Raw genomic sequence first — 23630 nt, forward strand, 5'->3', positions numbered from 1 at the left:
CGTCCGTTGGTGGAGGGGGATCGTGCCTGCTAACCAGGGACGTAGTTTCCTATTTTTAGCTATCGTTTTTATCCATTATTTTTCATAACTCATTCTGTTTTAGGGTTCAGCCCACAAAATAATTGTAAGAGAACGTAGCATACACCCGCCCGGACTCGTCCAAAAACCGACTGGCGCCTGCGAGCGTCGGGTCCCTGCCGCTGCCTCAGCGGCCGACCTTTGACCCCTGGCGAATCGGGAGACCCGCGGTCATGTGACGCCCCTGGCACCCAGCTAGATGTAGAGCTCGGACGACAGCGAGGGCGAAGGCGCACACCCCGCAGAATTACACCACACCTCCACCTGATTGTAAACAATCATGCCACTCTACCTATACTAATATGCACACACTCGTAATCGTCAGTGAGATCGGTGGGGACACTGAAGCCGTACAATCACGCCACTCTACCAATATACAAACACTTATAATCGTCAGTGAGATCGGTGGGGACACTGAAGCCGTACAATCATGCCACTCTACCAATATACATACACTCGTAATCGTCAGTGAGATCGGTGGGGACACTGAAGCCGTACAATCACACCATTCTACCAATATACAAACACCTATAATCGTCAGTGAGATCGGTGGGGACACTGAAGCCGTACAGAATTACACCGCACCTCCACCTGATTGTAAACAATCATGCCACTCTACCAATATACAAACACTCGTAATCGTCAGTGAGATCGGTGGGGACACTGAAGCCGTACAACTCAACTGGTTGCCGGCGAGCGCGGCCGCTCGTCCGCGGTTCCTGCGACTCTCTCTCTCTCTCCTTGTGGAGGACCCGGCAGAGGCGGTGGTAGCTCCGCATCGTTGCTGGACACGACCAAGTCATCTTTGCGTACACCGCACTCATTCAATTCATGCTCACAACAGCACAATGACTGAGAATTCGTGCTGGCGCTCGACAACTAATCGCAATCGCCCCACGATAGCGATGGGCGCTCAGCAGGACGACGGGCTTGAAGGCACGGCAGGCGGATCTGAACCACCCCATGGTTCGACACAATGTTCGTCATCGGCAGCGTGCCTGTGTCGTCCCCAAACTCCTCACCCGCGCCGGGCATTCGGCTCCCGTCTGAACCTTTCTTCGGGTTCCGGCGCTGCAGGCACCGCACGTGCCGTGGCGTGCCGTCGACCTCAACCAGCTGGTCCGACACGGCCCACGTAGCTACGCCCTGGTGCGACACATCGGTGCACCGCGTGGCGGGCCTCCGGTGCCCCATCCACACCGCATCGCCGACGCGAAACGACGATGAGACGGGTTCCTCCATCAACGGCGGTGCGGGTTCGGCACCGCGCTAACCGGTCGGCAGGTCGGCATCGGCTGTGCGGAATACCTGCGCCATCGGCGTGCTCAGCGAGACAGCACCGTCCCGCAGAGTCGCATTGTACCGATGCACTGTTTCACTGACGGAGCACCGTTGGCGGGCGGCCATCACCTTTATAGTTGGGTGGTGGCGCTCCCCAATTCCGTTGCCGCCGGCCTTGTGCGCTGCGCGAAACCGCAGCCGAACCCCCCACTTCGCGGCGAATGCAGCCATTCGCCGGCTCCGGAATTCAGTGGCATTGTCCAACAGAAGCTCAGCCGACGCGCCACGTTCTAGGAACCCTCGATGCAGATGATCCGTCACCTCCGCCGCGTCAGACCGTCGTAGTGCGCTCCAAATGCTGTACCGGGACGGCCCGCAGTCTACGATCGTGAGGTAGAGGCGGCCTTGGCAATGGGTCACGTCGATCGCGAGTCGGGTCCACGTTGTCGGGACGCCGAGTGAGCCGGACCGCCAGCGAGTCGGCGCCGGGTCAATCGAACGGTACACATCGCACTGGCTGACGACGGCTCGCACGTCGGCCCGTGCGACGTGTCCGCCGAGGTCCCGTCTTGCGTACCACAGGGACCAGCGGATCCCCTGGTGCTCCGCCCGTTCGTGTATGCACGAACGTCGCTTGCCGTGGGCTCGTGAGCGGCTTCTTGGCCCGCCGGGGGCGCCGCGACTTCTTCCGGCCCGATAGTCGCAGAGACCGAAGTCGCATTTCGCGGGGGTCCCATTTTGGCGCGGCGGCTGCTGCGGCTAAGTCGCATCTCGAGGCTCTGCTCGCAGCCAGGTCTGGGGAACTCAGGTGAGCGCGTCGGCAGGATTGTCCGGTGACCGCATCAGCTGGGGGGTCACCGAGAGCTGGAACTCGTCGACCAACTGTCGCATGAGGCCAATTTTGCGCCTGATCAGTATCCCCTTGCGCCTTTGTTCTGAGACGAGAGCGTCCGCTCAAGGCGTCACTCAACCGCTTGAACACTGTGGCCGGGTCCGTGTGTAAGCTGAAGCGCTTAACGCCCCATGCCAGGGCCATGTTCACGCCACTCATCGCCGCGTCTAACTCGGCCATGTCGATGTGGTCCGCCGCCTTGGACTCCGGCCGGGGTCACGCGGCATCCTCGAGAACGCCGCTCTCCGCATCCACCAAGCATCCCCGTTCGCGATGGCGCTCGCGTCAGTCCACCCCACGAGCTCCGGGCCGACCATTCGCCACGGCCAACGAACAGGGTCAGCTGCCCTCACCCGCGTTGCGACTTCCCGTATATGCGCGCGCAACGCATCATCCGACACTGGGTCCTCCCACCCGATCGTCAGGCCGTTCACTCGCCTCTTTAGCCATGCAGCTGCTGGCCGCAACCATCCCGCCACGGGGAGGTGCGCCACCAACTGCCCCCACCACGCAAACACCGCACGCCGGGTGAGCTCGGTCGGCGGTGGAGGTAACTCATTGTCTCGACACCACCTCAGCTCATCATCCCGAGCCTCGACTTGAAGGCCGAGCATTCGCGCTCCGTCCGCGACGTGCTCCGGCGGCTTGCAGACCAGCCCGTACCTCGCAGTGCTCGACCACCTTGTCGGCGCTGGCCATGTCTTCGTCGACCAGCAGGTCGTCCGCATAGGCGAGCACTCCCCGGCTGATCACCGCTGATCGCGCGCGCTTCTCCTCGGGGGACTGCGCTGGCGCCAACGCAGCCTCCTGCCCGTTTGGACACGCCGCTGCCAGGTGACCCGCCTGTCCGCAGGTTCAGCACTTCCGGACAGGTCGCCCTGCCGGACGCGCCTGTCGGGTTCCTCGTTCTTCGTGCGCTCCAGCCGCTGCCGCTGCCGCACTGACACGTTCGTTGCTCAGCACTGCCCGGGCTCGCACCAGGATGCTCGCAAGATTCGGAGCCTCCGCCCGGGAGCCAGCGCGGACAGTCCTCTGCACCTCGTCGGGCAGGTCGGCGACAAAAGTGCACTTGAGCACGTTTTCCGGAACCCCACCGCACAGAGCTGCGAGAAGCCGTATGCCCGCCAGGAACACGTCAGGCGACTCACCAGGCAGCAGCCGTCGGGTAGTATTTGCGTCGTACGCGGGAAACCGATCCAGCGCAAAGGCGTGATAGAGAGCGTCACGCACGGCGTCACTCGATGCGCGCGCCTCCTCCGGCATCTGCAGCCAGACGGCAAACGCGCCACCCGTGAGTCGCGCCGGTAGAATGTTGGGCAAGACCGCTCCACGATGACGGCAGAGCACGGCCACCCTCGTGAACCACTCTACGACGTCGGCCGTGCCATCGTACTCGGGCTGAGCCGCGCGTGGAATGGGCCTCTACCAGTCACCGTGGCCCTTCTGTCCACTACGGCCGTAGTAGTCGACATCACTGGCGCTGGGACATTCGCAGCAGCCGTTGTCACAGAGCTGCCACTGGTCGCGGCGGTTTCGGGCATGATGGTCGAAATAGCTTGGAAGAGAACGTAGCGTTTATTCGCCTGGACTTGTCCAAAGACCGACTGGCGCCTGCGAGCGTCGGGTCCCTGCCGCTGCCTCAGCGGCCGACCCTTGACGCCCGGCGAATCGGGAGACCCGCAGTCACGTGACGCCCCCCGGCACCCAGCCAGATGTAAAGCTTGGAAGACAGCGAGGGCGAGGGTGCACACCCCGCACAATTACACCACACTGACTGCAATTGTCAATATGTGGGCAATCGGGAGCTCCCCCACCCCACCCCCACGGCCCAACCCAGCCCTTATTCCTAAGCTTTAGCACATTTTTATGACAACAATGCGACCAAATGATCCAGCATCCCATCAAATAGTACGATTGACCATAACGGCTCTTGCTTCAGTAAAATTGCATCCTTTAAAGATATTACTGCTGAGCGCGTTTTTAATCATACCGAAAACGGCTGCTATGCGAAGGTCGAAACATGTGTGTAACATTTTACATAAAAACTCTTTCCTTTACTTTCGCGTTTGATGGAAAAGCCGTTGCTCCTAATTTCTGCATGAGACAAGCTAGCTTTGTGAATATCTGAAAGAACAAAAAAGGTCATGTGGATTTTTGTCACGATGTCACAATGCTGAAAAACCAGCAAACAACAACGTAGAGCTTGCCAAATGACGCACCCGCTCGTTGCGAGTTGAGAGACATATAGGTCTGCACGAGTACGATTTAAGCAATTCCAGATTGAATTACGGACTCTACCATACCATGATTAACCTGCTAAAAATACCCGAAACTATGACTCTTCAACCGTCACTTTGACATTTCTGAAACCCGCACAGATGGGTTCAGGGCTCGAAGCAATCCCTGAAAAAGTTGTCAAAATGCAAAATATTAGGTGTTATAGCCCTGTGATTTGTCATGGGACACCCCTCCAAGCGCATCATTACCCGACAGACAGTCCAGACTGTCCAAACCCAATTTGAAAGCTTTAGATCCTTGGTGCGATCAAACTTACAATGCCAATCAGGATGGCGTCGGTATTTTTAACGATCAACGAGAAAATATTATATTTATCAATTTCGTGTCGGAATTAATTAGCTTGTCACGCATCACTTAACCGGCTCTCTGCTAGCTAAGGTTGCATTGGTATGGTACGCCTAGAAACTGTGAATTCGCCGCACTAGTCTTGAACGAACATGGCCGTCGTGTATAATTTGACGGATATCTGTGTTTTAAATGCGGTTTATTAATGACTAGCTCGGCGGCGACATGGCCGGAGGAGACCGTCCAGGCTGGACCGCCGCTGGCGACTCGTGTTACTGCGTCACCGGTTCCCTGTGCGCGTGCTCGTGTCCTTTGAGTCGGGGAGAGGCGTGGTGGGGCGACTCGCAGCCGATCCAACACTGCTCGTGCTGCATGGGGCGACCGAGTGGCTCGACCGTATAGCCGCAGTGGCACGCATGTTCTGCTGCGGCGGGGCGTTTTGTCATCCACATCGCGCCCTCCGCGCCAGCGAGCGGTCTGAAGTCAAGCTATTCTGTGTGATCAAGCATAGATTGGCTAAGAAAAAGGTCAGAACTGACTGGAGAAAATGTGCACACGCTGTCATTGTGGGAACAAAGCTGGCCTACAATATAATCGTTCATAGCCCGACACCATCCCTTTTACATCAACCAATTCACTTTTCAGTTCCATGCAGCTGTGCAAAGTTTGACTTGGCCACGCCGCGCTGTTCGCAAATCAATCTGGGAAAAAACATTTGCGCAGTCAATTGGAATACCCTCACTCTGGCGCGTATTAAACAAATAGCTTAGAGCAGACAGCATGTTGGACCTATTCACTCACTCATTGGCAGCAGGAGGATTCAATGTCTTGAACTTGCCATGGTGTCAGCTAGGCTGGAAAATGTTTGGCGCATATATGTGCTTTGTACTTTGACCTGGTGCTTGGACGTATAGGCTGTTAACTGGTAGTATACCTTAAATTACATCCCGTAGAACGTGCCTCGTATTTCGCCCTGTTCGAATGTTGTGCGTCTGACTGACCTACACTGTATGCAATTTTCTTTCATTGTATAGAAATGGCGATAAGTGAACAGATTTATGGCACCGAAAACAACAAAGGCTTTTATTCGAACAATAGGGCAAACGCATGATTAAATATATGTTTGGCCGTCCTTATAACAAAACTTGCACTAATGAAACAGTACTGTCTGAGTGCACGACTGTACAAGGTGTCATATACGTTTGAAAATTCCACGATTTCAACAAAACGCATTGCGAACAGCCCGGCTAAAGTGGATGCTGCTCCAGCAATCGCTAAATTGCAGTTTCATTGCTCCTTTTTTCCAGTAATGACTGCAGCCGAGTGCGTGCCGCCGTTACCAATGATCGTACGTTTGACCAATGACCCAGGTCGGCATTGGGTCAGTGGCCAGTGTGCTGCGCGAAAAAATGATCACTGCAGCTGGCTCTGCCTAAGACACCATCCAACTTGAACAGCGGTGGCCAGTGTGGTTCGTAGTGACAAGAGCAAAACAGCTTTCAATCCTGAATCTCGCATGTATTTTTGCGTATTTACGGAACCTGACATGCACGTGCCAACGTGAAACCATCAGTGCTCATCTCAGTTATTATGCTGGTGTCTTGCCGCGATGTACACTTCAGGCCATCGGCTTATTTCTTGTCGCAGATGGTGGCGTAGTCGCCCTGGCAGAGGGCGTAGTTGATGACGTAGTGAATGACGTTCTCCTCCAAGCTACCGCGTAGCAGGTGGGCTCCAGGGCCGCGAGCAAAGATGCCCACGTCCTCACCGCTGTGCGTCTCCTTGTGCAGGTAGATGCCGGCCACCTGCTTGTAATGCGGGTCACGCCACTCGGCCTCCGGCGTCATGTCGGCGAGGCGAGCCCGCTTAGCCTCGAACTCAGCCCAGTCCTCGGAGCCACCCGGACCGTTGGCGTACTGCATGGTCGGGTAGGGCAGCTCGGGCGGCGGGCCACCCTTCTGCATGCCGCTGGCCAGGAAGGAGGCAGGGCCGAACATGTCCAGGCCGCGCTCCGGGTAGCCGTTGATGGAGAAGGTATGGGAGTGGTCAGAGGAGACAACGATGAGGGTGTCCTCAATGTCGGTGTTGTCCATGACGTGCTGGACGACCTCCTCCAGCTCCACCGTCTCGTCGATGGCCGTGTAGGCGTTGCCGTAGTGATGTCCGTGATCGATCTTGGCGCCCTCCACGAACATGACAAAGCCATTGGGTCCGCGCTTCAGGATCTCCAAGGCCTTCTTCACCATCTCGGTCAGGTTGACGTCGTCGTCGGTCTGGAAGGCGCGGTACTGCATGTGGCTGCGGCTGAACAGACCCAACACGTAGTCGGCAGAAGTGGCGTCAAAGCTGTTCAGCTCCGCCTTGGTGTTGATGTAGGCGTGGCTGCGTCCCAGGGACTCCTGCTTGTCCTTCCACTCCTGGATCAGGTCGCGGCCATCCACGCGGGATCCGCCCTCGACCTCCTTGGGGGTAAATTTGTCCCAGCCGCCGCCAAAGGCAACATTGATGTCAATGCCCTCACGCTCGACGAACTGTGTGGACAAGTCCTTCATGACATCCTTGCACGAGTCCTTGACAGGGCCGGTCATCCACTCCATGGCGGCGAAGTCGGCATCCGACTCCCAGGTGCGTAGACGGTGTGGCCGAAGGTGGCCGCGGGAGAGGCGTGCGTGATACGGGCGGTGGACACCAGACGGACCCACCTACCGGCCTCCACTCCGTGACAGAGGATCGACTTGGGCGACGACGCCTCGTTGACAGCGTCGCAGTTCCAGATGAGGACGGAGCAGTCGACACCGACCGTGAGGAAGTTGCCCTTGGCGCCGGTCAGGTAGGCGGTGGCGGTGGAGACGGAGTCGGCCGTCCAGCGGTCGCAGTTGTAGGTCTTGGACAGGCCCAGGTAAGGGAAGGTCTCCCATGAGAGCATGGTGTGCTCGGGCACGTCGGCGCCGTGCTGCAGGCCCTTGCGTTTCCGGGCGGCGACCAGCGTGGGGATCGACATGCCGTCGCCGATGAAAAGCACGGCGTTCTTGGCCTGGTAGTCGTACACGGGGTCAGCCAGCTTGGTGCGCAGGATGTCCTGGGCGATTTTCTTCCAGAAGGTCTGGTCCAGCACCTGTCCGGAGCGGGAGAGAGTGAGGGCGCGGCCGGCGCCCAGGCCGGCCTTCTCTTGCACCTCCTGGTAGGTGGGCGCCCACATCTCGTGCATCTCAAGCTCGTCTTGGTCTTCCACGCGGGAGTCGAGCGGCACGGCTGCGGCCAGCGCCACCAGACAGGCAGTCACAAACAGCTTCATGGCGTATCCGATGCTGGGTAACACGGTCTCACTGTGCTCAGTGAGAATGTATCCTTACTCAGACCACGGTTCGTTTTATACGAGGTAGCTAGAATTGTGGGCACCTGTATGATCAGGGTTAATAGCACATGATTGAGTAATGATTGGATAGGCTATGGTGTTTGGTATGGATAGGCACTGAACACTTGACAGAGATGTGGTGCACCGCATTTCACGCGTCTGTCGCCGTCTTGCAGTACTGTATGCCGTGTGCTCGTGATTAATTATCTAACAGCCTGGCGCTGCTTGATGTTTGTTGCCCGCGACCTGCAGACTTCTTGGGTCACATAGGTTCAACTTAACTGGTGGGGCGGTGTCCCAAGAGATCCACACCTTTCCCTTGCCGTCCACTTGTGCTGAGCAGCAAAAAAGTAGTTGCCAAGATGCCTGTGCCTGACATTTAAAAAAAATTATCGCAAAAATATGTTTTTTCCCATCCATCCCTTGACCTCGGCGTTGCGTGCATGCCACAGGCTACCCATTCATTATCAGTTGTACACGCTCGGTGACCATTCCTTTGCAGTTTTCAACACTTAAGTTCATAATTTTTGAAAAGCTCCAGTGCTGGTTTACCCTCCAAACCTACGCTTTTGGGATAATGTAATAGTTGCGAAAGTGTTGTTGACATGTGAAACAAACTGATCCATTTTCACTAAGAAAAATGCAAGCAGTAACATTTTGTAACACTTCTCCAAGTATTCACCCGACATTTTCTTAGCATCGTAATTATGCCCGTGCCAACACCTGCGGTTGTTCCCAAATGTACCCAACCCAAACCGCTGCTCATTAAATATAGGTACCCATGACCTTATCCAATCAAAGAAGTGCTGTACAGGACACGCATCAGCCATTCTGGAGAACGCGAAGGAGTGTATGCGAGCAAATTTTGCAACCGAGCCACCGACCTGCGCGCCTTCGCATAGGCATCTGACAATCTTTGTTAGACAGATCACAGAAACTATGTGTTGATGTACAACATGTATTTAATCCACAACAATATTTGATATCGAACAAATGACAGAATTTATCATCTGCGTCTAAGATTGGTTCTTAAGATAACGTCATTTCATATATAGACACATAGGAATCATTCCATTTTCGTAACGTGATACTTAAAAGTTTCTCCAAGAATATAACTCGAGAAGAGTTGGAAGAGAAGAAGAAGCTGAAAAAGAAGCTATGACTATTTAATGCGCATTCGACCCTCCTATCCTCCATCTTACCTCACCCTGCATCCTTGCGACGCCCCGCTTGTCCGGGGCCTGGTGCATGCGTCAGCCGCGAGTGGGCCGAGAGCCCCGTGGGAAGGGGGACCCCTACCGGGTACCCAGCGGGCGTGCGCGGGTTAAAGCTCGGCAATTGGCCCCCAATGCGCGTGCAAGTTTGCCCCACCTTGAACCATATTCGTTCATACCATAGCCATGAAATGATCATTTTTTTGTTGGAAGGGCTCTAATCCAAACAACAAAACCAACCAGCTATTTAATGCAGAAAAAGCCTTATCCGTCGGCCATAAACCGATTGGTTTTAACGGTTCGGCTAAACGGCCCGGTTGGCGAATTGTGCTTCTGGAGCGTTGAAAAGTGCGCAGAAGTCACCGACGGCAGACCGTAGGCGGCTGTTACCAGCCGGTTCCATTAGCATCGTCGCAGAAGAGTGTCAAAAAATTCCTTCCAGGCATGGCTGCATAACTCATGACGGGACGGCAAAAACATTTCCGTGCAAAAAAGAAAAGAACAGTCGTTACCAATATCAAGCATTCCTGTTCCAGTAACCATCATGTCAAACAAACATCTAAATCAGAAAAAAAGATCGATCCCTTTCTAGAACCCAAAAGTGAGTGCGCCTTGCCACGCCCTTACGAAGCTGGGACTCAGCCCGAAAGAGGGCATTGCAGATTCACCATTAGGTACAACTGACTGCAAGCTTGACATTGCATGCATTCGACATTTAGTAGTGCCTGACCATTAAATCACCTGAAGATGCCAAACACAACGTTGCTTGCCTCAAAACATGACCTGACATCGCCACGTCTTGCAAGCATCACTTTGGTCTCTACATTACGAAAAGCAAGACGCAGTAAAACAACGAAATAAAGGTTTGTTCCCCATTTAATCGAGTGTCAAATGCCCCACAGTCACGTTTCGGAACACTAGCATTTGCGCGACCACAAGGCTGATTGTCCCCACCTGTGAGGTCAGATGTTGCCAGCATAAAAGCTGGGCTCAGCCAGCCAACAACATCGTCTGAGGGACAGACGGCCAAAACGTAAGGATGAAACTGTTCGTGGCCGCCAGCCTGCTGGCCCTCGTGGCCTCCGTGCCCCTCGACTCCAGGGTCGACCAGGACGAGCTGGAGATGCACGAAATGTGGGAGCCCACCTACCAGGAGGTCCAGGCCGAGATGGGGCTAGGAAGCAGCGCGTCCCTCTCCCGTTCCGGTCAGGTCATGAATTCGGTCTTCTGGAAGAGCATTGCTCAGGACATCATCCAGACCAAGCTAAGCGACAAGGTGTACCACAAGCAAGCCAAAAACGCGATCCTGTTTATTGGTGACGGCATGTCCATCCACACGCTGGCCGCCGCCCGGAAGTAGAAGGGTCTGCTGTACGGTGCCGACGTGCCCGAGCACACCATGCTCTCTTGGGAGATGTTCCCCTACACCGGCCTCTCCAAGACGTACAACTGCGACCGCTGTACAGCCGACTCTGCCTCCACCGCCACCGCCTACCTGACCGGCGCCAAGGGCAACTTCCTCACGGTCGGTGTCGACTGCTCTGTCCTCATCTGGAACTGCGACGCCCTCAACGAGGCGTCGTCGCCCAAGTCGATCCTCCGTTACGGAGTGGAGGCCGGTAAGTGGGTCGGTCTGGTGTCCACCGCCCGTATCACGTACGCCTCTCCCGCGGCCACTTTCGGCCACACAGCCTACCGTACCTGGGAGTCGGATGTCGACTTCGCCGCCATGGAGTGGATGACCGGCCCCGTCCAGGACTTGTGCAAGAACGTCATGAAGGACTTAACCACACAGTTCGTCGAGCGTAGGGGCATTGACATCAATGTTGCCTTTGACGGCGGCTGGGGCAAGTTTACCCCCAAGAAGATTGAGGGCGGTACCCGCCTAGATGGCCGCGACCTGATCCAGGAGTGGAAGGACAAGCAGGAGTCCCTGGGACGTAGCCACGCCTACATCAGCACCAAGGCCGAGCTGAACAGCCTCGACGCCGCCTCTGCCGACTACGTGCTTGGTCTGTTCAGCCGCAGCCACATGCAGTACCGCGCCTTCCAGACCGCCAACGACGTCAGCCTGACCGATGGTGAAGAAGGCCCTGGAGATCCTGAAGCGCGGTCCCAACGATTTCGTTCTCTTCCTGGAGGGTGTGAAGATCGATCACGGACATCACTACAGCAATGCCTACACGGCCATTGACGAGACGGTGGAACTGGAGGAGGTCGTCCAGTACGCTACGGACCACACCGACATTGAGGACACCCTCATCGTTGTCTCCTCTGACCACGCTCACACCTTCACCATCAACGGCTACCCGGAGCGCGGCCTGGACATGTTCGGCCCTGCCTCCTTCCTGGCCGGCGGCATGCAGAAGAGTGGCCCGCCGCCCAAGCTGCCCTACTCGATCCTGCAGTACGCCAACGGTCCGGGCGGCGCTCGGACCAAGGAAGAGCTGGACGCCAAGCGCTCCGGTCTCATGCAGACCGGTCCGGACGCTGAGTGGCGTGACCCGCACTACAAGCAGGTGGCCGGCATTTACCTGCCGAACGAGACACACGGCGGAGATTATGTCGGCATCTTCGCCCGCGGCTCCGGAGCCCACCTGTTGCGCGGCAGTGTGGAGGATAATTACATCCACCACGTCATCAACTGGGCTCTCTGCCAGGGCGACTATCTCACCGTCTGCGATGAGTAGCCATCGACAGCGGTCTCAGCCAGATACGTCAGTTTTTATGTCAGTCACTCTAGAACATCCGGGCTTTGCCATGATTGTCGCCTCTGCCAAATTGTCACGGAAATGAATAAATGTCCGCCAATAGGTAAACAGATTTTGTGTTTTTATTCAGCAGTGCTGTTTAGTTTTTCATATATGTGTGCAACAGTTTGAAGGCTCCCTGAAAGGCTTGAAGAAGATGAAGGACTTGTTAGTTGTGCCATCAATCCACGCGTCAATGACAGGAGGGAAAAGATAACACTACGAAACGACAGCACAACGTGCCGATTCCATTTGGCGAAGCACTCCCCAAGAAACGCCGAACGGAGCTGCTCACGGTGAGCGAGCGAGCGACAAAAACCTTGAAATTGATCAGACTGGTTCTTATATACCCTATCCGAACAAAGTGGAAATAATTGTGAAATACTTTCCTTATTTATGTTATGGCAGTACTGTGTGCCTCTTTTCCGCCACAAAAAATGTTTTCATTTGATATCCGTTTGATCCTCAAAATCTGACTTCAGTGTGCTTTATTGTCTCCGGCTGTGCCTTAGGCCGCTTCCTTTATCTTGATGATCTTGGTTGGGCAATAGTGGTGTCATAGGATGGGACGTTCTGTGGTTTAGTACTCTAAGTCATGCATTTTTTCCTAGTTAATGGCAATGTTTCATCTGATAGTAAATCTACATCAAACTTGACGTAAGCCCGCGTCATGCAAATACCACATCGCAGTAACCGAGTGAAGGGCTGCATTTTCCTGCGAAATTCTGGCGTTAACGGTGCATGACTTTGGACCAGGTGCCACACTGACAGTCTTAGACCCGCGGCTCTGTCAGGCAGGCATGGCCAGGACCTCGCGCGTAAGGACACCGGGATAGTGAGTCTTCATGAACGCCTTCTCCAGCTCCTCCAACTGATGGTGACGTAAGATGTACGCACCCAATGCGCGTCAGATGCGCCAGATGGTGACGACAATGTCGTACGGGACCTAAAAGCACAGGTAGAATTGCAGGTCAGAGTATGCAAAGATACACTCATTAAGAAAACCGTAGCTATATTATTTTATCCTGGGTATGTCGGTGCGTTTCTGCAAGAAAATTGCAAAAAATCGTTTCTGCATTCTACCCTAAATCGACGGGTAGAGGATCAAACCTTACAAACGGGTCAAACTCTATATCTTTATTTCGCTGAAAGTATCGGAGTTCTGTTTGTTTTGTTGCCAAAACTGTGCTACGTCCTGAATTCGGCTATGCCATTTTTGGAAAGGTCCCAACAACGGCTAGGGAGTTATAGCATCCGGCATTTTTAAGAGGCCAACTACCAAGGGTGTCTGCGAATGTTTATAAGTCCATCCAAAGCTGTCATAGTTGAACGCAAATGCATAGCGCCGCACTTGCAAGGACACAATCATCATTTTGGACCATTTCCAAATCTTGGTAAATTTCAAAACTTTGACATTGTTTCTTAGAGTCCGGTGATCTTCTTAGCTCGCTGGACATTCACAATGCTGTTGTTTGAAACACAGAGAATTGCGACGGTCACTTTTTTACCCGAAATAAGCTTTAAAAGATGCATTTCACCTCTACTCACAACCAGATTCCATTCGCAGCACACATGTGAAGTACCTGAAACCGGCAGTTGAGAAATGTATGGACTAGCATGTTTATGCGTTTTTTTGGGGCGACGAATTGTGCCAAATGTGCATTATCCAAGTATGCAAGAACAACACGATAAAGGGTCAACACGCGGTCACAAAACGATATTTGGCTTCCGCAACCAGCACAGTGATCAGCACAACACCTCTAAAGAAGTTGGATTACTGAAAGTGAGTCAGCCTGTCCGCTGCAGTGGCAGCAGACACGACCAGTCTGGAGGCGACTTATGGCGAAGACGTTCCAGACGCAAGGAAACGACGGCGTATGGGGAGTGTATTTATTGAATGGTGAAACTGGCCGGTCTGCAACAGTCTTTAACACTTGTAAGCAAACCATAATTTAGAAGTGAGTGGGGAATACTTACAAATGAGTGCTCGCTCACAAGCAAGTTACTCTTATTGCTTATTTTGCTATGCTTGATGCTGGTCTTAATATATCTTCTTCATTATATTTGAATATATCTTCAAATGTGGAATATTCCCTTTAATTGGTGAATCTCTGGCGGTAGGGGTGATGATGATGGTTGGGGTTTTAGGGCGCGTCAACTTCTAGGGTCATTTTGCGCCCATAGCAACTAAGTGTTCACCGGGGTGTATAAATGGCTGTGAATCCTACGTTTCTCAAAAATGAAAACAACTGTCCGGTGCCAAGCAATTGAGAATTGTCGCCAATAAGTTCTGAAAGGGTAAGACCTGACGCATCTCGTCCGAAGTAAAGTGCCCGCTTTTCTCTGAACTGTGGGCAGAAGTGAATGACGTGGCGAACCGTGAGGGGCGCAGCACAGCGAGAACATTTAGGTCGTTCTCCCCCGCACAAAAGGTAGTTATGTGTTGCGTGCGTGTGGCCAATTCGTAATCTGCTGAGGGTTACTTCTTCGCGTCTCAACTTTCGTGAGCTTGACGACCATGGACGCAGTTGTGGCCTGATCACCTTTAACTTATTGCTTACAATGGCGTCCCAGCAGCGTTGCCATTTCCCCTTCACAAAGGTCGCGATTGCAGGGTAAAAGTCCCTTGCCGGCAAGGGTAATGAACGGGTGCAAGATGCACGCGCTGCCCGTTTTGCGGTCGCGTCAGCACGCTCGTTACCTGTGATACCCACATGACTCGGTATCCAACATAAGACGACGGTTTTACCAGCAAGACCCAGTGCTGTCAGGCGAACTAAAATATCCTGTATAATGGGACAAGGTGTGTTAAGGGTTGTCTGGGCCAACAGGCTGCTCAAAGAAACGGATAAGATCACGTGTGAGTTGCTCTCACCAACTTCGATGAAGCATAGGGCTTTACTGATTGCAACGAGCTCGGACGTGTAAACTGAGGCGTGTTTCGGTAAAGAAAAGAACCGGGTGGCTTCGTCATTTACAAATGCAGCACCAACGCCCACCTCCGTTTTGGACCCATCAGTGTATGTGGCTTGAAAACCTATGTACGACCCGATGTGCTCCAAAGCCTTCGATCTCAGGTCGCATGGGATCGCTCCCTGTTTGCTGGTGCATGAAAGAGAAACATCCACTCTTGGTGAGATTAGCTCCCATGGAGACACTTATACGGGACGCGACCTTCGTACACCACACAAACTTATGTCGCTTTCCCGGAACAGCTTTTTCATATGGACACCAAATCGAATAGCGGACGGCCTTCCGCTACTTTGGAACTTGCTTTCCACATCACATGAAAAGATTGCTCGGTGAGTCGGATGGTTTGGAAATTGAGCCAGCTTGCAAAAGTACCGCATGCCAAGCATTTCCCTTCTCAGTGCCAACGCCGGTTCATTAACTTCCACGGTAAGGCTAGCAACCGGCGACTTCCTGAATGCCCCCGTCACAATGCGTAATGCGGTATGGTGCACGGCGTCTAATAAATGTTTGGAGGAACTCGGCGCGCGGTCGTAAATAAAACCACCATAGTCAAGTTTCGAACGTATAAGTGAGCGGTATAGCAGTAACAGTGTTCTTCTGTCCGCTCCATAATATGTTCGAGACACATACTTAAATATGTTCAATGCTTTAAAGCAGTTGTCACGTAGGGTTTTCAAATGTGACCCATACGTTAAACGGCTATCAAACTGCAGACCCAAGAAGCGGGTACTGGATTCGTTCGGGATGGTCTGGCCGTAAAGCCTTAAAGCCATGGCGGGGCATTGACGACGTCGTCTGCAAAAGTGCATAGCGACTGTTTTCGAGGTTGAGAAACGTAGTCCGTTTACAACACTCCATCTTTCCAGGCTGATCACAGCCAACTGCAAGCGGCGCTCCAAAGAAGCAAAGTTTGACGAGGCATACCAGATGGCGACGTCATCCACGAAGAGAGAGCGACTGACCGACTTTGGAAGGGAATCACCAATATCGTTTATCATCACAGCGAACAAAGCGACGCTCAGAACACTGCCCTGGGGCACGCCACTATCTTGTTGGTACCTATTTGAAAAGTGTGAGCCAACACGAACACTGAAAGAACGATCGGTCATAGATTTCGCTAAGAACGTGCGCATGGCCCCTCGAATGCCATAAGGAAATAATTCTTCAAGATGCCGTAACGCCACGTCGTATCAAAGGCTTTTTCAACATCAAAAAGCACAGCGCCAACATGTCGTTTTTCCCTAAAACTGGTGCGGATGTTTGTGTCGAGAGCTAAATAAGATGGTCAATGGTAATGCGACTTTTCCTGAATCCACATTGAGCAGCCGTAAAAACGTTTTACCGCTCCGAAAACCACGACAAACATACACTTACCCTACGTTCCATCAACTTACAAATGCATGATGTCAGTGAGATAGGGCGATAGTCGGCAGGGTCAGCCCCACTCTTACCTGGCTTGAGCATAGGGACAATGTATGACTCACGCCAAGACTCCGGAAAACCTCCATTCGTCCAGAGTTTGTTGTACGTTGCTAAGAGGGCCTCAACTAATGAAGTGGGGAGTTGCTTAAGCATGACGTTGTGAACTAGATCCGGACCCTCTGCCACGTTGCGCAGCGATTCGATCGCGGAAATTAGTTCGACCATTGTAAAAGGTCGGTTATACGACATCCGCCCCGTCGTGCTGAAGTCGACAGGGATGCCTCGCAGCCGATCCGGTGACGTATAAACTGTGGGACGGCATTGTCGTCGCCACACCGTTCGGAGAATGCGCGAGCGTTTTCATTTGCTACGTCAGCTGGGTGTATAATATCACGTCCATTGATACGGAACACAAGGTGTGGTACAGACGCGTGCTGTCCCGTAATGCCTTTGATCCGTGACCATACACTGGATGCAGGTGTTTGGCGGTCTAATTGGCCTATGTACGATCGCCACGATGCCCGCTTAGCCTCTAGAATGGTGCGACTAGCAACCACTCGTGCTCGTCGAAATGCAATTAGATTTTTAGTCGTGCTCCGGCGGTCAAACTTTCTAAGGGCCCTCTTACGCGCACAGATGGCGTTCCGGCACTGCTGCGTCCACCATAGGACAGGAGGACGACGAGGGCAGCCCAACGTTCGCAGTAAGCACTTTTCTGCAGACCTCAAAATCAACGAGGTGAAATCCTCTACTGACGGGGTTTCACTAGCTGGTTGCATAGTACGGGAATGCTCGATCCTCGCTCGAAACTCAATTCAGTCGGCTTTTCTAAAATTCCAGCGCTGTGGTCGAGAACCAAGGAAAACGTCAGCCCGGTACTTGATCCAGATGGGGAAGTGGTCATTTCCCATTGGATCGTCTGACACCGACCGGTCAAAATGGTTGATCAGTTGTGGGCTCAAAAGACTTAAGTCGATTGCCGATGCCTGCTCCGATGGGAGTGTAAAATGGGTACGCGTGCCCATGTTTAAGAGGCACAGCAATTCTTCATGTATGAGGGCTTCGCAGCGTTTCCCGCGAGTGTTTGCCTTGACACAACCCCACGCTGAGTGGCGAGCGTTAAAATCACCTAATATGAAGACAGGCGGCGGAAGCTGAGCCACCAGGTGTCTCAGATGTGTAGACGGAATCCCGGTCCCCGGAGGCAAGTAGATTGAGCATATGGTGATCGTATGGCAGTTTAACAACACTTTGACTGTGATAGCTTGAAGCTCAGTGTTTAAAGTCAGCCTTTGTGCACACACGCTGTGGTGCACGGCCAGGAGAACGCCACCATGAGCAACAGGGTCAGGTGGTAAGTCTCGCCGCCAAACAGCATAACCCGAAAGACCAAAAACGCTGTCGGGTGCCAGTTTTGTCCCCTGGAGACATATCACCGCCGGACGCCGCTCGTTAACGCATAGTTGGAGATCCTGGTAGCTTGTTCGGACGCCCCTGCAGTTCCACTGTAAAACATTCGTCATGGAGCTAAGAGGTCAGGACGGTCCTTAGCTTCCTATCAATCCGCGGTATCGACGCCTAACGGAGGGGGGGGGACATGTGTTTGGGTTGTGAGTGTAAAACAGACCTACTTTCAAAAATACTCGGTTGCGCCGGCCACAGCAGACCCAGACGGTCCAGCTACGGGGTGCAAGGACCCACCAAGGTCTGATCCCACCGACGCCGGCCGGGTTTTGGGCCGAATACGTGGGCTGCCGTCTGTGGGCGAGATGGGCCAGGGAGGGCCACGTTTTTCCGGGCGCCCCACTCTAGATGGGGACGGCGCCGGCGAAGCCGCGACCCTAGATGGCGGCGAAGGAGGAGGGCCCATCGGTTGCTTTCGAACCTCGGGTCCACCAGGGGCCTCTACGCATCGTCTGGGCGGTGGATCAGCTTCCCCGGCGGGAGCACGTCCCTGATCCGCCCCCGGCAGCCGGCTAATCGCCTTTGTCCTCTCTCGCTCAACCAGACGCGCTCGCTTGGCTTCGCGGGCGCGCCTGTCAGCTTCATGACGCTCCATCGTCTCTGCTACACGTTCACAGGCACTGGTGAGGGGTGTCTGTGATAAGGAGACCGGTGGTTTCTCAGACGAAGGAATGCCGGACGGCGCGCGAGGGCTGCAGCCACGCCTAACCATCGTCCAGCCGTTATTTGTTGGCGATCCAACTGGTGCCGAAGAGGCCGGCAGCACGGCGGCCACCGACTGCTCGGTTGGTGGGGAGGGCGCTTGCGGTGCTGGCTGCGAGTCCAGCGCGCGCGCTGAGGGTACAACTGATAAGCCAAATGACCTCAAAAGTTCCAGAAATTGAACAGCCGTCATGTCCTTGATCACATTAGTGTGCGGCAACGAAGTTTTCACTTTCGATGCGTACGACATTTCTGGGTGGCTCTCGTTAAGAGTTCTCGAGCCTCATGGAAGGATAGTTTTTAGAAGCTTTGATTGATATGATTTCCTTCTCCTTGGCGTAGGCTGGACATGTACGGTCGTACGACATGTGCGGAACCTGGTCCTTGCCACAGTTGACACGGTGGGGTTTTGTCAGATGTACAGTCTTCGCTCATGTGCTCGAAGGCCACATTTGTCACACGCTGCGCGGTTCCGGCAGTTGGGTTTCCTGTGACCAAATCGCTGGCACTGATAGCACCGCATGGGGTTAGGCAAAAACTGACGAACTTTTACGCGGACGTATCCCACACGTGTCTCGGATGGTAAGTCAGGGCGACTGAACGTGAGTATAAGATTGTTAGTAGTTAGTTAGCTCCAAGGCCCAGGCCGGGGCCCAGTCGGTGCAACAGACCTTTTGGCAGGTATCTGAGGATCCGACCCGCGCCCCCTTAATGACTTTTAGCCGGCCCTTCGGGTCCACATCGGATTTACGGCGCTCCTATTTCATGTTTGTTCGTGGAGTGGCGAGTGTTTAGTGGGGAGGCGCTCATCTGGTCCAAGATTGACTCCGATGACCATGGTGACCGCACGCCCTGCCGGGCCGGGCTGCCACGGTAACGGGCCGAATGCGCGGGGAAGCACGCGGAGCAGAGTTGAAATAGACTTGGAGTTGAGCTGTGGGTGGGTGGGCGTCGGGTGGATGATTGGTGGAACCCATGGCCGAAAAGATGGATGAAGACATGTTTAAGTCCGTAATAATGGTGGCCAGCGGCGAGATTGATCCTTTAGTGGTGTCAGTGAGTGTTGTGGCGGGAGAACGCCCAATAAGGATTTAATGTGCGTGTTTCGTGTTTCAGCTTTGCTCCGTTTCTGCGTTAGTTTCTTGCCGTTGTGGGGCAATGTGGTGGTGGTATTCTTGTTAAGATTTCATCACACATTGCCCTGGTAGCCTTCACTGTTATCTTCCTTGTCCGTCCTAATTTCAAAACATTCATTAGTATAAACGCCTTCGGCGTGCGGTGCCCGCACCATGATTTAGGCTCCGCCCCTTCCCGTCGCCAGGAAGTGCTGCCACCTGCCAGTTGCTGTAAGGACGAACGGGTCGGGTAACCTATCCGCGTTCGTGTTCGCGACAGGTGTTAATGTGCGCCGGAATTGTGCTATTTAGTTTTTAAGTCGTAATGACTAGTTCAGAAGTGATCTAAAGTTGGGTTAAGTGAACAAACACGCGCCCTGGTGGGACGATAAGTGTCAGCACGTAGTAGCCCTGCGACACCGGGATATGCGCGCCTTTCGTAATTGCACTTGCATGACACATGAAAAAGAGTTTCGCAGAGCTAAACTGCAAGCCGATATAAACATTCAACGCGCAATACAGGAAAGCTGGGAGTAATTTTCAAATACGTTTAATCGCTTTACCCCCTTTTCTGCAATATGGTCACTGATTCGGTGTTCCACAAACGCACGCCACATATTAAAGCCCCGCACCTTTTGGTCAGCAGCCAACACTACAGCATCCCATTCAAAGTCGCCAGAAAAGTTACCGCACACCTCGCCCGTGTATCGTCATCTGAACAGTATTTTCAAAAGATCACTAACATACTCAACGCCACACTATGTAGATAAATGGATAGCGAACCGTCTGGCATCAGAAATTTAGATGTACGTTGTAAGTTCGTTGACCTAGGGCAGGTCAAAGTCGGACCATGGGTTCAGCGAAGGCAATTTCAGGGAATCGTTCGATCTGATCCAACAACGGAAAGCTATATAAAGGCATACAGTTCTGAGATACTTTCTTAGGAACACAACAATTGAATGAACAAATTATACTGACCTAAGGTCAGATATGAGGGTCACCCCAACGTCAAAACCAGCCTGTTTTATTACTCTAAGGCTTGCTGTATGGGGTAGTTTCTGGTGCTCCTTGCGAGTTTAGTAACAACAGGAGCCACATTATACACCTGCCGTATATTTCTTGACAGTCAGAATAGATCACTGACCTAAAATGACCCAGGTCAACATTTTGTTCTTAGGAGCATACTGCCTAGCTTAATCTTTATCGCTTATCCCAATGCAAAACTCAAAGCAAAGTTGTGTGATTTTGGTCACCTTGACCTTCAAAAGGTCAAACAAGGTCACTGACCTCAAATGGGCATGTCAGTTTTTGCTTAAAACAGCTACCTTGGTTCCAGGGGTCCTTTGGAGACCAGCATGGAATTTGACCTTGTTTGACCATACCTAACCAAAAGTCGTGACCTACGAACGTCAAACTTTGATCTAAGTGATCCCACGTGCAGGTCAACACACCCTGTGAATTGGTGTCTCTAGCTCTCTTAGTTCCTAAGATCTCAGGGGTCAAACTCCGCCCTCCCCCCCAACCCCCCACCCACACGAAGGGTATCCAGCTGGCCTCCCGGGCGAGTGTTAAAAATTTGACTATGTCTTGGACTCACGAATCTCCTGTCGGTTTTTAACGAAATATGAGTTCACGGATCCTTCTCTCCCTCATGACGCTCCAGCACACTTATCTATTTACTTGAACCTTCTAAGTTTCCCTCCAACCCTTCGAGCTATCGCCCCACCTCGCTTGCTAACTGTGCTTCTAACATATTGAAAGAAATGGTCAACGGACGTATCAGGGTGTTCCTAGTTCCTAATTTGCCTTTTTTCGTTTTTTTCAGGACCGCTTTCGTCCCGGCCGCTTGACGACGATCAGCCTGGTCCACATTATAAATTCAATTCAGCTCGGGTGTCAGATTAAATCAGGCACGGTGACACTATTCATGGATTTAAAGGCCGCTTCGACGAGGCGAATAGAAGTGCCTTCCTCAGTAAACTGCATGAAATCTGAGTTCACGGCCGACTCGCCGCTTTCATTAAAAACTTCCTGACTGATGAAACGTTTTCTGCGCGTTGCGGAACTATGCTCTGTTTATCATAAGCAAGAACGTAATTAAAGCTGGTCAATCAATTCGTCACGAGCATCACGCTAAATTTTTTTCAAACTCAACAAAACTGGTCGGAAGGCCTGCAGGACAGCACTGCCGATCTCTCGAGGCAATAGCAGTTTTGGATGCTTGCATTGCTTGCAGCAACTTCATGTTCATATGGTTGGTCGAAATATATATATATATATATATATATATATATATATATATATATATATATATATATATATATATGTACCATGGTGACCGCACGCCATGCAGTTACGTGTGGAGTGTTTGAGCTGGATGCATTGCACATATATCTGCAGCTGAATGTTCAGCGTTTTGTGGAATACCTTCAATAAAACTGAGTGAATTAATTTTCTGTGTTTGGGATTTTCCCATGTTATTTATGAAACAGCACCAGTGTGGAGCAATTACGGATTGAAAGCATACCAGCGTTATATATATATATATATATATATATATATATATATATATATATATATATATATATATATTGGCACTGGGGTTATTTTCGTTGGCAATTGTTTTTACTAAATTTGTTCTCTAAATAAAAAAATGTCATAAATTCATTGCCTACCTTCGAAGCAAGTTATGGTATACTTTCATTCCGTAATTGCTCCACTCTGGTGATGTTTCATAAATAACATGGGAAAATCCCAAACACAGAAAATTAATTCACTCAGTTTTATTGAGGTATTCCATAAAACGCTGAACAGTCAGCTGCAGATATATGTACAATGCATCCAGCTCAAACACTCCACACGTAACTTCATGCCACATCCACGTAAACGCTATGAAATCAGTTCAAAAGAACGAAACGGAGACACTTCTCATGATCGATGTGTCATACTGTTCTCATTCATCGTTGTCGCTACCGGAGCCGGTGCCGGAGTCGCTGCTATCATCGGTTGTTACGACAACCGGTGGGAGATCTAGCAGCCCGTCATTCGTCCAGTACTGCTGCTCCAGCCTTTTGACGTGCTCACAGCACTTACTCCAGTCCTCTGGAGAGACAGCTGCGACACCTGCCTCCACCAGCCGTTCCACCTCCTCCATTCGCCCCGTCAAGTTCCTCCGTCTGATCACGCGCTTCATCTGTGCCCACATTAACTCTATCGGGTTCAAGTCGCAGTGATACGGCGGCAGACGAACGATCCGATGTCCATGATCTCTAGCAAGGTTGTCCAGAAAATATTTCTTCTCCCGGTTCTGGGACTTGACTAGCTCCAGCAGCTCCACCTTCCGCATGTCTTCGTCGATGGTCACACCTGCCTACTGCAACCACTCCTGGATTTCCGCTTTACGCCAGCTAGAAGTTGGCACTTTTTGGCATAAACGGGAATAATATGAGGCATTATCTATGATGATCAGGATCTTGCGCTTGTCGATCCTTCGGTACTTAAATCCGTTCGCGAGTAGGTGTTTTCTTGCAGTGGATCTAGACATGGTGATGCCGAGTTGTTCGTGAAGAGCATCCGTGATGGTGTCCAGAGTAACATGTTTTCCGTCGATGTACATTTGGTGTACCATTCTCCTCATTGCGCAAACATCGAACGGATCTAGATCCACCCTTGGTCTTGCTGCAGCTGGTCGGGATCGGCTTGGCGACTTCAGTCTGGCACCATTCTGGGCTTCACGTTGTATGCGGTAGACTACAGTCTTTCCAACGCCCGTTACAGCTGCTGTTCTTAATAATGAACTCT

At 52.5% G+C, this 23630-nt stretch overlaps 1 protein-coding gene and 1 pseudogene across 1 annotated transcript; one reads left to right on the forward strand and one right to left on the reverse strand.

The window, feature by feature from the left end:
* Window positions 1-6465: 6465 nt before the first annotated feature.
* On the reverse strand, window positions 6466-7422 carry LOC119107321 (alkaline phosphatase-like). Its single transcript, XM_037230746.1, has one exon. The coding sequence runs from the start codon at window positions 7420-7422 to the stop codon at window positions 6466-6468; it is 957 nt and encodes a 318-aa protein (XP_037086641.1).
* Window positions 7423-10442: 3020 nt separating this feature from the next.
* LOC119107322 (alkaline phosphatase-like) lies at window positions 10443-12093 on the forward strand (annotated as a pseudogene).
* The last annotated feature ends 11537 nt before the right edge of the window (window positions 12094-23630 follow it).

This window comes from Pollicipes pollicipes, unplaced genomic scaffold (assembly GCF_011947565.3).
Source record: "Pollicipes pollicipes isolate AB1234 unplaced genomic scaffold, Ppol_2.1 Scaffold_6686;HRSCAF=7923_pilon_pilon_pilon, whole genome shotgun sequence".
Lineage (NCBI taxonomy): Eukaryota > Metazoa > Arthropoda > Thecostraca > Pollicipedomorpha > Pollicipedidae > Pollicipes > Pollicipes pollicipes.